The 13,776-nt window shown below is 41.5% G+C and overlaps 1 protein-coding gene across 3 annotated transcripts in view; it reads right to left on the bottom strand.

Annotated features, from left to right (window-relative positions):
• The window catches only part of TMEM178A (transmembrane protein 178A), a 58,380-nt gene that overhangs the window by 3,359 nt on the left and 41,245 nt on the right, over positions 1-13,776 (bottom strand). The window contains exons 2-3 of one of the 3 annotated variants that reach the window (XM_045549455.1): positions 12,272-12,385; positions 8,667-8,804 (exon numbers count right to left, since the gene is read on the bottom strand). In XM_045549455.1, the coding sequence (XP_045405411.1) occupies positions 8,667-8,804; positions 12,272-12,385 (252 nt within the window). Of the gene's footprint in view, positions 1-8,629; positions 8,805-12,271; positions 12,386-13,776 lie in introns of all 3 variants that reach the window. The other 2 variants (XM_045549457.1, XM_045549456.1) reach the window with 2 other exon arrangements.

The following is a 13,776-nucleotide window of genomic DNA, read 5'->3' as shown; positions in this document are numbered from 1 at the left end:
AGGATTGCAAGAAACAATTTAATCTGAAGATTTAACCAGGATGAAGATTTCTCTCTGCCCTCATTGTCATGGATGGTTGTGCTTTATCTGGGTAACTGGTTTTTGCTAACCTCATGTACACTGTGAATGATGTCACTAATAGAATTTCTTTGTTTGTCCAAGTTGCCAGAGAACTGTAGTTCCCTAAAGCTAGATCTGTAGCCCACCATGAGCAACAGTATGGGATTTCATGGCATGCTTTTTGCTTCCAGTCTCACTCTTGGATCCATCTTGCCTTGTAAACCTGATTGTCCCTTTGTCTTATTTTTATTATTTATTTACATTTATCTTATTATGAAATTTTATATGCATCTCTGTGCCACTGGAGTCCTTTTTGGAATAGTGTACTCATTTCATTTGATGAAAACTTGCTTAATTTCCTGTTGCCTTTATTCACTCACCTGAGAGTGGTGGACAGCAAGCCTGTTAGTCCCTAAAGACATCCCCTCTCTGCCCTTCCCCCTTCCCACAAATGCCCCCCCAGTCTGTCCTTCTGAAACATCTTTTCTCCTTCCAAGATGCTCTTGAAGTTGTTCTTAGTGAGAGGAACGCAGAGAAGGAGAGATTAACAAGTAGAGCATATCTAAGAGCTCCTCCTTTTCAGACCCTCACATCTCCAAGGAAGTTTGCAAATAGATAGCTGCCATGCCACAGCCGTTATCCGTGGGATGGCCAGGAGTGTGCGTGATGATTACACGGAAATGTACCGACAGGAGACAAAGCATTGTTCCTAACTTTTCCAACGAGCTTTTGTAAAAGAAGACTACCTCGTTCAAGAAATTTTAAAAAGAAAAAATCCTTCTAAATTCGAAGGCGTCAAGCAAAGGTGTTGTTTTAAATGATGAAAGCATGCTTAACTAACTGTAGCTGGATTAATAGTTTTAGGTCAGTTTTGAGACTGTGGAATTCTATTTTAGGTTCCACATGCACATCTTACAATACTCATGTGTATGAGTTTGCCAGGCCTGCCATAGCAAACTACCACAGACTGGGTGGCTTAACACCAATTTATTTTCTCACAATTCTAGAGGCTACAGGCCAAGATCAAGGTGTCAGCAGGACTGGTTTCTTCTAAGTCCCTCTCTTTGGCTTATAGATGGCCATCTTCTCCCTGTGTCTTCACACAATCTTTCCTCTGTAACTGTGTCCAAATTTCCTCTTATTATGACACTGGTCATATTGGGTTAGGGCCCCCCATAATCACTTCATTTTATTAATGACTTCATTTTCTCTTTAAGGACCCTATTTCCAAATATGGTCACATTCTGAGGTACTGGGGGTTAAGACTTCAACAAATGAATCTAGATGTAGATACAACTCAGCCCATAACATCATGTGCATTTATGTGTGTGCAAGTGTGTGTAGTCATGAATAAAGTATATTTCTATCTCTTTTTTTCTGATAATTCTTACTTTATTGGATTGTTGTATTAAATGAGATAATATATGGGAAAATCCCAGGTACATAGTAACCACACCATAAATATTGGCTATCAGCATTATTATTTTGTAGTTTTTACAGTTCTTTTACATACACTTGTTTCTTTAAATCTTCACAACATCCTGTTAGGTAACTGTAATAGATTTTATTATCCTTGTTTTATGGATGAGAAACCTGGACTTAGGAGGAGTTGCCCAAAGCCTAAAGCCTGGTGTTCTTCCAAATCCCATACTCCTCCTTCTGTGGAGTACAACCTGTCACTACAGTAGCATCAGTTTGGGGGAAAAAAACAAGAAACAATGCTTGTGGCAGAATTCTCTTTTTATAGGTCTTAGCAAGACTGTACTATTTTCAGTGTTAATCAGTTATTCAGCAATTGTGTCTGAAGTATGTCCCAGACCCAGTTCTGATTACATTAGGAGTAGTTTAGTTTCATGAGTTCTTGTGGGTCACAGCCAAACTTAGTTTGACATTGCTGTGGTCAGGAACCTGAAGTGTTCTTTCCACCCCACTTTCCCGTATGCATCTCAGGGAAAGGTATTCACAATAGAACCCCTTAGACTCCCTGTAAGTTCCGCACAGAGTCTGACAGAGCTGAGCACATGGAGTCAGGAAGACCTGCTGAGCAAAACTGAGTCTGCAAGACACTGAGTTCTACCAACCTAAGAGCCAGCTCATCCCAAATGACCCCAAGTAGGACTTACTACATACGTAGCAAGTTACTTCAGAGAATGCTGCACTTTCATGAGTAGCAATCTAATCAATGCGAGGTATGTGAAGGAAAAGTATGAAAAGATTAATAAGGTAATACCCCTGCATTCAAAAAGTTCAAAATCCAACAGTGCTTCCTGGAGATCCCCGGGGAGAAAGGCTGCTTCTCCTTCATTCTTCTCTGAGTCTCCCATCCACTTCTCCCCTAACTGATGCTCTCCAGCCCAGCTGGTGGCCCCAGGAGACAGAGAGGTTCCCAAGTTCCAAGCTTGGTCCTGGCTACTGCTGGTAGCATCTTCAAAAGAGTGAATAATTACTGGCTCCCTGACAAACCCTATATGCAGCTACTTTTCTTATAAAATATTAAAAGGTTTTCTGCCAATATTCTTAATTAGAAGATACCATGATATCACAGAATTACAGCGCTGGAAGGGAACTTTCAGATCAGGACAGAAGTAAATTTATTCTACCATCCCACAACACCAACCTAATTTCCTACCCTAAAATCTTCATGGAGCCTGTGGCCAGCTGTTGAGATATAATTCTTTTGACCACCCTTTTTTTGATGTGCTTAAAAAGCTGAAAGGAGTGGAAGTTGCTTCACCCTGGTTAGTCTGCTTGATAAATAACATAACGACATCACCCAAAGGCATAAACATTGATTTTCCCCCACTCCTTCAAAAGATGGCGTGCCCACTGTTCTTCCTCCTCTGCTGCCGCATCCAAAACGCCTGGTGCTACTTTTCACACATTATTACCCAAAAAGCCATTCCTACGTTGTCTTAATTAAAGGACTGGCAGGACTAATTGAGACAGACAAAACCTCAAACCACACACACAACAGATCCACAATATGCAATAATTCCTAAATCCAATCATTTTTTGAAAGATTGCAGCAATCTCATTTAGTGGCAAAGCCTGGCCTCATCTGACACCGGCTATTATAGTCTCTGCTGATACTGCTTGGTGTGAATATTCATATGTTTCACTGCAGAAATGTTAATGTATTTGATTTCAAGATGCTACCCCAGACCTTGCTGAGGCTGTTAAATAATGTAGGATATATGCACCATATTACTTTTCTAAAATAAAATTTTTAAAAGCCTGAATTCCAGAACATATCTGGCCCCAAGGGTTTTAGTTAAGGTTATTATTGAGCCGTAGTTTCAGGTCATAATCAATGGATATCCTAGATAGCTCAATAGACCTACCACAGTGGAGTCTTTTTTTATTTGGATGCATTGAAACAAAGGAATGAATAACCCAGTGCGGGTGTTAACTGTCCCTGAAGCTTTGCTAGGCTGCCTGGGCTCTGTCTCCTCTTTCTCTGCTGTCAGGACCGGAATGTTATGTGCTGTATGTGATCTTCCAAAATGGAAATAGCCGCTCAGGGCACAGCCTGTGAAGGAGAATGAATCCCATAGGCAGTGACAGCCCACCAGGGGAGGCCCCAAGCTTTATCCAATTTTTGCGACTTTTTGTATTAAAAGATAATAAAAATCCCACAACAGAACTATAAAAATTGTATTTAAAAATGTTTGCATTGCATAAACTAACTCTTTACAATACTTACATTAATAATTTAAATTATAATAATTATAATTATATTACTATAGCAACCTGATAGAATGCATCACTTCATGTTGATGCAAATATTCCCTCACAGTACACTGATAGCGGTATGGTCTGGTAATGGGCAGAAGCGTGAAGCTGGAAGATGAGCGTCTTATTCCCTCAATCCTCTGTGTATGCCTCAGTGCCTGTGTGTGTGTAACCTCGGAGGACATGACGTCAAGAGTCTAAATGTGAGGCCCCTGGGGGATGTGTGGCCCGCCCCTGGCCCTGCGGGAGGACCCCTGGCATGGCCCTAGGGAAGAGGAAAGGGGGTGAGACCTGGCTCCCAGATGTGCACTGACACGTGTGGGTAATCAAGACCTATCTGTATGCAATAAGGCAGAAGGAGAAAGATTGTTCCAAAGTTTCCATTTTAACAACTCAAACTGTCACATCATTGATGTTCTTCATTGAAGATCTGGCTAATAAGTTCAGGCAGAGAATGAAGATGGCAGGGCATTAGAAGGGGCTAAGTTTAGCATCAAAAGTCTGCGGGAAGGATGCTGCCTCGAGCTGCTGAAGACATTCTGCTTAATTAAAATCAATTCTTTTAACCCTTTTTTGCTCTGATTTCCTGCTACTGCGTGTCAACGTTCTATAGATAATTTGTCTCATGCAGTGGATTGACGTGGTTATCTCAGTGTTTACAAAGGAAATTTCAAGGCATTATTTGTAGTAACAAAAATAAAACAAACCTCCCTAAATCTCACAGCAAGAGAACAGATAAATCCAGAATAGTATTCCATGGAAGAACATTCAACTATTTAAAAACTCTGAAGTCTAGTAAATTGATGCCTCCCAATTTGTTCTTTTTGCTTAAGATTGCTTTTGGTATACAGGGTCTTCTCTGGTTCCACACAAAGCATAGAATTATTTTTTATAGATCTGTGAAAAATGATGTTGGTATTTTAATAGGGATTGCATTGACTCTGTAGATCACTTTGTGTAGTATAGACATTTTGACAATGTTGATTCTGCTGACCCATGAGCATGGTATGGTTTTCTACCTGTTTACATCTTCTGCTATTTCCTTCCTCAGTGTTTCATAGTTCTCCCCATAGAGGTCTTTCACCTCCTTAGTTAAATATATTCCTAGGTACTTTATTTTCTTTGTTTCTATTGTGAAGGGTATTGAGTCTTTGATTTGGTTCTCAGTTTGACTGTTGTTGGCATATAGGAATGCTATTGATTTGTGTATATTGATTTTGTAACCTGAGACTTTGCTGAATTTGTTGGCATGGATAGGGAGAGATAGGAACAGTTATACACTGCTGGTGAGACTGCAAACTAGTACAACTTTTGTGGAAAGTAATATGGAGATACCTCAAAGAGCTACAAGTAGAACTGCCATTTGATCCAGCAATCCCATTACTGGGCATCTACCCAAAGGAAAAAAAGACATTCTATAAAAAAGACATCTGCACTAGAATGTTTATAGCAGCACAATTCACAATTGCAAAGATGTGGAAACAACCCAAGTGCCCAGCAATACATGAATGGATTAATAAAATATGGTATGTGTATACCATGGAGTTCTACTCAGCCACAAAGAACAATGATGACCTAGCACCTCTTATATTATACTGGATAGAGCTGGAGCCCATTCTACTAAGTAAAGTATCTCAAGAATGGAAAAACAAGCACCACATGTACTCACCATCAAATTGGTATTAACTGATCAACACTTATGTGCACATATAGTAGTAACAATCATCAGGTGTTGGGCAGGTGGGAGGGAGAAGAAGGGGATGGGAATATATACACCTAATGGATGCGGTGCGCACTGTCTGGGGGAGGGACATGCTTGTAGCTCTGACTCAGGTGAGGCAAAGGCAACATATGTAACCTAAACATTTGTACCCTGCTAAAATAAAAAATAATAAACTTTACTTAGAAAGGAGAAAAAAAATAAAATAAAACAGGAAATAAGCTGGATTTAGCCACAGCTGTTGTTTGCTGACCCTGATCTTGAGGATTCAATGTTATATTCATAATGTCCCATTTACAGAAAGAAGTGATGGTCTGTTGTAAGTGCGTGTCATGGATTTTATAAATAGAAAATCGTGCAAAAGAAAAAAAAGACTGTGAGTATAAGAACAATGTAGCAACATGGGGAATGCTTATGGTATAATGTTAACTGGACCCACAGAAGATTAAATAGTTCCCATTGGGGGATCAGCAGTCCCAAACATATTTTTTTCCTTTTTCTCTTCTTTCTTTCTTTTTTCTTTTTGAAGCAAATATATGGCAAGAGTTGGTCCAGACTAAGGAAAATATTTAAACAAGGTCATTTTATTTTCAGGTGGTGGGTTCTGTAAGTAGACTTCCCCTTTATTCCAACAACATTTGCCCAACCAGAACAAACCAAAACAGAACAACGTTAACAATGTTAGGTTGTGTCTGTTAGTCCTTCGGGACTGGTCATCAAACTTCAAGTTTATAAGTTTGGAGATTTTGGTTTTGTTTTTTTTTTTTTATTTAGTTGTTGTGGGGTGGTTGTGGGTTTTGGTTGTTGTGGCTATGGTTTCGCTTGTTTGTTTTTGTTTAACAATGACATAAAAGCTTTCAATGATCAATCCTGAGCATCCTGAGCCAGTCTGTCCTGGAGGTAGAGTCCACACATGGATCAGAAATAAGGGCCGAGAGTAGGGAGAGGTGGAACTGTCCTGGGAAACTCCTGGCTCTCCTCTGTGCCCACTGAAGATTGAACTTCTACCTTCCTTTCACTTAAAATCAGACCAGCCCCTGGGCTCCCAAGGAGCACTCACTAGGCTTTCGTGGTCTTGTGATTTATTTTAACACTAACAATTGTTTTATATGCTGAGAGTATCCTAAATTATTCATGCACTACGTATATTAAAAGCGTCCTTTAAAAACTACTCCTACTGAGGCTTTTGTCTGATACAGAGCTTCTCTCATTTTCCTGATGTGGGGCCTTTCCAGGGTTGGAAGACAATGAATCTGTACTTCTTTGATGTATATGGGGATGACAGTCAGGGAAATAGGGGCTCAACTAATATACGGAGGGAAGAAAATGGGGGAGATTTTTAATGACCATTAGCTTAAAGGAATCCTCTAGGCAGCACAGTCCCCTCCAAGTCTGCTGCCCTGGCCTGCTTACACTATAATTTGGATTTTAAGTGCATCCCTTGGGCAGAGACCCAGTAGCTGGTTTTGAGAGTCTAAATCTTCCTCCAAAACCCCAGAAACTAGAATTTTAGCCTCCATATGCTACAGTCCTGGTTGCCATCATGTATGTACAAAAATCTAGAAAACCTAAATTGGTTTTCTGCTTAGAACTATGCAGGATCCACATGACTTCCAGATGTTCTGTCAGGATGCTTGTGGTGATGGCCCATATTCCGGAGGGTCGCGTGTTACAGTGCCACTTCACGGAGCGGGAAAGGGACCCCTGCCCGGGAGGTGGGTCCCTTAAGACTGCAGGGCAGTTGACCACACCAGAGAGCAGAGCACCCTCTAACTGCCGGCCCTGAGACACAGCCACACAGAAAATGGCATCAGCCCTAGAGAGGTGTTGCTGCCTCCTGCTCCTGCTCGCACAGGCTGGACTAAGTGGCTCGTTCAGAGAGAAGTGCTGGCAAGTCTAGTCACGGGCACCTGAGCAACAGAACTCCAGGCAAGTGGAAATGAGCTGATTAAAAATGGCTGTCTAGAGTAGTATTAGTTCTGATGCTGGATATACTTTGTGAAACTGTTCATTGGGCATTTGCTAATCATTAATACGGTAATTTTTTTTATGAAGGGAGAAAAGGAAGGGAAGATTTCTTCCCCAGGATGTCAGCCAGGGACTCAGTTCCTGACTCCTTTTAGACAAAAAGTATCCTTCACCTGCTAATCAAAAAAGTCCTAGCCATGTCTCGACACCCCCTGCCCTAATCTCTGGCTTTAAGATCAAGTCACTCCTCTGCTTAAAATATTCTAGTGGCTTCCATCATCCTTGGCTTCAAATCCAAGCTCTCTACCGCAGCCAAGAAAGCCCCAAAGATTTAGCCATTGCCTGCTTCTCCCACCTCGCGTAGTGCTGTCCTTTCCTTCACTGCCCTCCAGCCACACTGGTCTTCCTTCTGTGGCTCTACCATACATGGACCCTGCCCGGGGTTTGGCGCTGGCGGCCCCCTCAGCCTGCAGCCCACTCCCATCCATCCGCTGCTTCTCACGACTCAGCTCAGAAGTCGCTGCCTCAGCAAGGCCCTTCTGGAGTCTCTATCTCACCCTGCTTAGTTTCTTCACAGCTTTTATCACTATCGCAAATCTCTGTTCCATCTCCACACAAGAAAAATGGACAAGCACTTCGCCTGCCTTATTCGCTGTGTGTCTTTAGTACCTGTAGCAGTGCCTGGTACATGGTAAGTCCTCAAAAAATACCCGTGGAGCTAAATGAAAGGAATGAATGTTTTGTATGTAAAAGTGACAGCAATGACACCATCACTGAGGCATGAACTCTGAGTCGACTGAGGGCGGGGATGGGCTGCTCTGATTCATCACCCTCTCTCTCCTTCAGGGCTCCTGACAAGCAAATGGCCCGCGTTTACCAAGAGTCCAGGCCAGGATTTGGGGCACAGTAGGAAAGAATGGGACAGAAAAAAACAGACCCGCCTCCTATGGAGATTAAACCCAAGACACTTCCACCTAACCTACTAACAGGCCACAGGGGGAAACCGGGCTGCATTTATAACACTGTTGTTTTCCTTAAATTCTGTATTCCCCACCAAAGCCAAATGACCTTCTGGTTGCTTTTCTCACAGTGAAAACAAAATTGGCAAGCAGATAAAGTGAAGCTAGCTGCATGCAGAGCGGCATTCACCTTGACGGGGAGGGGCGGCCGGGGGTGCACCGCGTACCTGTCATGAGGAACAGCAGCCCCGCCACGTGCTGGGTCAGGCTTTCCTCCCAGAAGAAACTGACGGTGGCCACAATGCAGCCGCACAGAAGCACGGCTACGGCCATGCCCAGGAAGCCGGCTGTGATTCTTCTTAAATCTAGGCTCCAAACAGAAACACATGTTCCAAATCAGAAGAGGCAGGAAGGTGATTGAAAATTAGACAATGAAGAGCTTACAATACATTGTGAAAATTAATAAGCTGGAATTCTTTCCCCAGGTATCCCGTGAGCGGCAGACGGGGTGTGAGGAGGGGAGGGGTCAGAGGCCACCCGAACAAACTAGAGGGCAACCCAGGGTAAATGTGAATAACAGATGGCAAGTTATTTAGTAAACTGAGAGTGAGAAAGGTTTGAGAAATATCTCTGATAGCCTTAAGAGGGCAATGAAAATGTAGGTGAGCGCCACAGTGGCTGTAATTAATCTGGCTTTGGAGAAAGAAAGGGCCTGAAAAGTGACCTATAGTGAAATAGGGTTTTAGCTGAGCACCATTCACGCCAATTATATTATTTTTCATTTACATCTACTCCTGCCTCTCTTCGAAAAGGATTTGAGAAACTGAAGGCAACTGTGGTGACTGAAATAGCAACCCAAGGTGCACACATGAGACATCTGCTCATAAACACTTTCTCCTCTAAAACCTCTGTTCCTAAATGCCCTCTCTCCCAAAGCATAGGTCCCACAACCCGAGCACCCATTTACTCAGGTTAAGGAGGGACTGTTCCCATGGCACAAGTCTCCACTATATGTCCAAATGTCAAGTTTTATCTATCACAAAAACACAAATGTGATCACCGACACAGGAATCTAGCTCTTTCCCCATCTCCTTGGCAAAACCGAGAGTTGGATGGACTACATGTACCTGCATATGCTTTGCCTCCAACTGCTAACGCAGCACTCTCATTGCCCACCTTCTGGCTATTTTGCCTTTTCTTTCTATTTCCTCCCTTCCTTTTTGTTTTTTCGGACCAAAGCTAACTTTAAAAATTGATAACTAAGGCCAGGCAATCGTGGCTCACGCCTATACTCCCAACACTTTGGGAAGCCATGGTGAGAGAATCACTTGAGGCCAGGGGTTCAAGACCAGTATGGGAAACATAGCAAGACCCCATCTCTACAAAAATAAAAAAATTAGTCAAGCATGATGGTGCATGCCTATAGTCCCAGCTACTCTGGAGGCTGAGGCAGGTGGATTGCTTCAGCCCAAGAGTTTGAGGTTGCAGTGAGCTATGATGATGCCACTGCACTCTAGCCTGGGCAACAGAGCAAGACTCTGTCTCAAAGAAGGAAAAAAAAAAAACATTTTTAGCCAAATTTCTATGATCCTTCTTAAAACAATAGATCCCAAACATACATCTGCTTCCCTGAGGCGGCAATAGGCACATGGATCACACATAGCCACACACACACACGGACCCAAGCAAGGTGCACACTGCACTGTTTGGAGTGTGGGCTGCTCTGCTAAGGTGGCAGTACCCAGGCAGCCGCGACCTCGTTATATGCTTGTGCAGCCCCTGGGCATCTTGGGGGTGCTGCATGGAGGATGGAATATGGTACCTTCCAGGCTTGCTTTTAGCATCTTAGCCACATAGAGCCCACCATTTTTTTAAAAGAGGATTTCTCATTTCCTGCTCAGAGCAACCAAATTAAAACAGAGCATTTCTGCCTAGAAGAGGAAGTGTAGACAACACAAAGCAAGGGGAGGGGAAGCAATAATTTAAAGATCCTGAGTTTAAAGTTAAGAGTATAAGTAGTTTGGAGACATCCACATCTGAACAGGGGAAATATAATAATAGTTCAGCTACTATTATCTTACAACCTCCCAAATTCCCTGTGGCTTGAGTGATGGTCTATTTTCTATGGCTATGACAATGCACAAGGTTCAGATATAATCCACACAGAATGTTCATTAATATCATACATATTCAGCTTATCCAGAAAATGTGGTACAGATCACCAAGTGTGACTTTCTCAGAAAGAACCATGCATGAGACTGCTAAAAGCATCTTTCCATGAGAATCCCAAAAATGGATTAAGAGGAGAATGCTCAAATATTGCCTTGCTGGACAATAACAGGGTACAAATTCTTAGAGTAAAGAGCTAAGTAAGGTTCTTTCTCAGGATCTTGTGATGACACTTTCTCACCTGCCCAAACTACAGTAACTATGTGGTAACTCTGGACAGATGACTAAGGCAGAGAACTCCAAACATGCTCATAAAGAATAAAGACATAAGGACACTTAGATAAGACTCTAATTTGGATCTGCTGAGAAATGATTGTTAAAATCTGCCAGCAAGAAAGGCTTTCAGGAAATCATACTATTAAGAAATAAATCACATTTCATCCAATGGCTTTCAAGTTCTAAAGTTGCCAATCATATCTGTAATATTAGACCACTGCTGTGGCAATATCATAAAAGCTTCCATTTATGTGTTTGAGAGTCAAAACAGAGGCTTTACTATTCAGAGGGATTTACTTAGAGAATGAGACTTTAGTTTCCTGCAGTGGCTTTGGTCACCAAACAAGATCCTGGAGCCCTTCCTGCTTATTTCAGTAGAAAACAACCATGTCAGTCTCTAATGAGGGTAAACACCAAAAGGAATTCACTGTAGTTCTTTAGTTTGATGAGCTATCTATCACCAGGGAGCTTGAATCAACAGTTTTCAGATACATATCAGCCCTTTTTAGTTTTACACTGCATGATCCTTTGTAGAGTTTCACATTTTCCTGACAGTGAAAGAGTAAGGGCCGGGCGCGGTGGCTCACGCCTGTAATCCTAGCACTCTGGGAGGCCAAGGCGGGTGGATCGCTGGAGCTCAGGACTTTGAGACCAGCCTGAGCAAGAGTGAGACCCCGTCTCTACTAAAAATAGAAAGAAATTATCAGGCCAATTAAAAATATATATAGAAAAAATTAGCCGGGCATGGTGGCGCATGCCTGTAGTCCCAGCTACTCGGGAGTCTGAGGCAGTAGGATCACTTAAGCCCAGGAGTTTGAGGTTGCTGTGAGCTAGGCTGACGCCACGGCACTCACTCTAGCCCAGGCAACAGAGCGAGACTCTGTCTCAAAAAAAAAAAAAAAAAAGAGTAGTTCCTTCCACTGAGATGTAGACACCCTCTGAGAAAATTATGACAAATACTCATAAAGATATTTTAGCAGAAATACTAAGGTCTGAGATAAACATAGTGGCTAAAGTACATATTGTATAAACAAAACAAAAAATAAGAGCACCTAAGGAATAATCTCCTTGGTTTACTAAGACAAGGAGTAGAGCAAGTCGTTATACCCAAAAGATCAAAGAAAAGATTCAGTAGGCTGCTGTGTACAGATGCCACCGGGGCAGACAGGCATAGTGCACCAGCTCACACAGACTCAGACCTGGTTTTCACACATTTTGTTTGTAATCGAGCTGTATCCACAGCATAGTGAAATGATCTTCCAAGTCTCTGAGCAAGCCTGATACAGAGCATAGGGACATCTTTTGGTCCAAATCTGAGGGGTGGTGGGAATACTTTGTGTTCAGAAAGATACCATTTCCTCTCTGAACCTTTCCCAGAAATACTTACGAAGCAGGTGCCATTCATCTTGCTGGATTGTCTTGGTTAAATTGAAAGGAATGTTTCGTAAGCGGATTGGCTGAGAAAAGTGGTACTTGATAGCTGTGCATCGCTGCGCAATACCTTGAAGGAAATAAGAAATGCGATTTATGAGTCTGCTCATTTGTAATAGAATTCTGAAGACCTAAGGCAGAATAATGTATCCTAAACTGCGTTGAAAGGGAGAGAGGATAGGACTCTCTTGATTACTCTCATTAACAGGCCAGTCAGAGCAGTAAAAACCTAAAACATGAAATCATCTTTAAAATCATGTTTCACTTTTGAATGCATTAAATTTCATAAGGATCTATACTCCCCTAATTGTTTTTCAATACTGAGTTTGTTTTACCTAAACACAAAACTCCTTAAAGACAATGGCTTAAAATTATACAGATGGTTGGGAGAAATCAGCTTAAAATTTTAAATTAACACAGAAAAATTACACCTCTGAATCTGATACGGTCTCAAATTCTCAAATGAGTAGCATCAAAAAGTTCATTAGGAATTGTGTTTGGAAACCAGCAGATATTTTTTTTCCATAAAGAGAAACCTCCACATGGTTTAGGTGGTGATTATGTCTCTAGATGACCCACAAAAGCCTATTTAACCCTAGGGTAGCTGATGTCATTCCTTAATATGATTTTATTGACCTTAATTCTGGATCTGGAGAAAAAGGGTAATATTGAAAGTAGGAGAAAGAAAAAAAATTTCCTCTCCTTATCTGGTTGTATTGCCAGCTCTAAGCACGATATTTTGATATAGGCAAGTGTACTCACTGGTTTATCTAGTACATCCTGCTCCTCACACACCCCCAACCCATGCTTTTATTGCATAAATTAACACAGGCCTATTCTTCTCTTCTCCTAAAGACTTCTGAATCTCATTAAAAGTATCTACACTCTCTTAAAATTAAAAAACATGAAAAACTTTCTTCTCTCAGTGTAAATCATCTTGGCCAGTTGTTTGGATAAATGTAATCTGATTAAACTAATTTTTAAAAAGATGTGAGTAAATATTAGTCCTTTATCCCTGGCAGCTGTTTTTAAAAAAAAAATCCTCATCAATGCAAACAAATCTCTAATTGGTAAAAATCTGAGTAAATATAAAAGTAAAGTGAAATTTTTAAAAAAAATCAGACAGTAAAGGGAGGAGATTAATATTTGAGCATAGTTTGCATCATGAGTCAGTCAGTCTATCCTGTGAAAATACCTACAGGATCATCTTCCCTAACGAGTTTCTCAAATATTAGTGTACATAAAAATCACCTGGGTAGGGTGCGTTAAAATGTAAACTCTATGACCTTACCCCAGATATTCTGAATCAAAAGTTTTGGAATGGAACCAGGAACCTGAATTTTAACAAACATCTCAAGTAATTCTGATGCAGGTCCCTGAACCTCACTTTCAGAAACACTACCCAAACTATCTCTAATTTTTGGAAGCTTTTTAAAAAATGAAACCACAAATTCTAGCTGT

Source organism: Lemur catta, chromosome 4 (assembly GCF_020740605.2).
Source record: "Lemur catta isolate mLemCat1 chromosome 4, mLemCat1.pri, whole genome shotgun sequence".
Taxonomy (NCBI): Eukaryota; Metazoa; Chordata; class Mammalia; order Primates; family Lemuridae; genus Lemur; species Lemur catta.
Note: the sequence above shows the minus strand (reverse complement) of the source record. Positions and strands in the feature narration are given on the sequence as shown.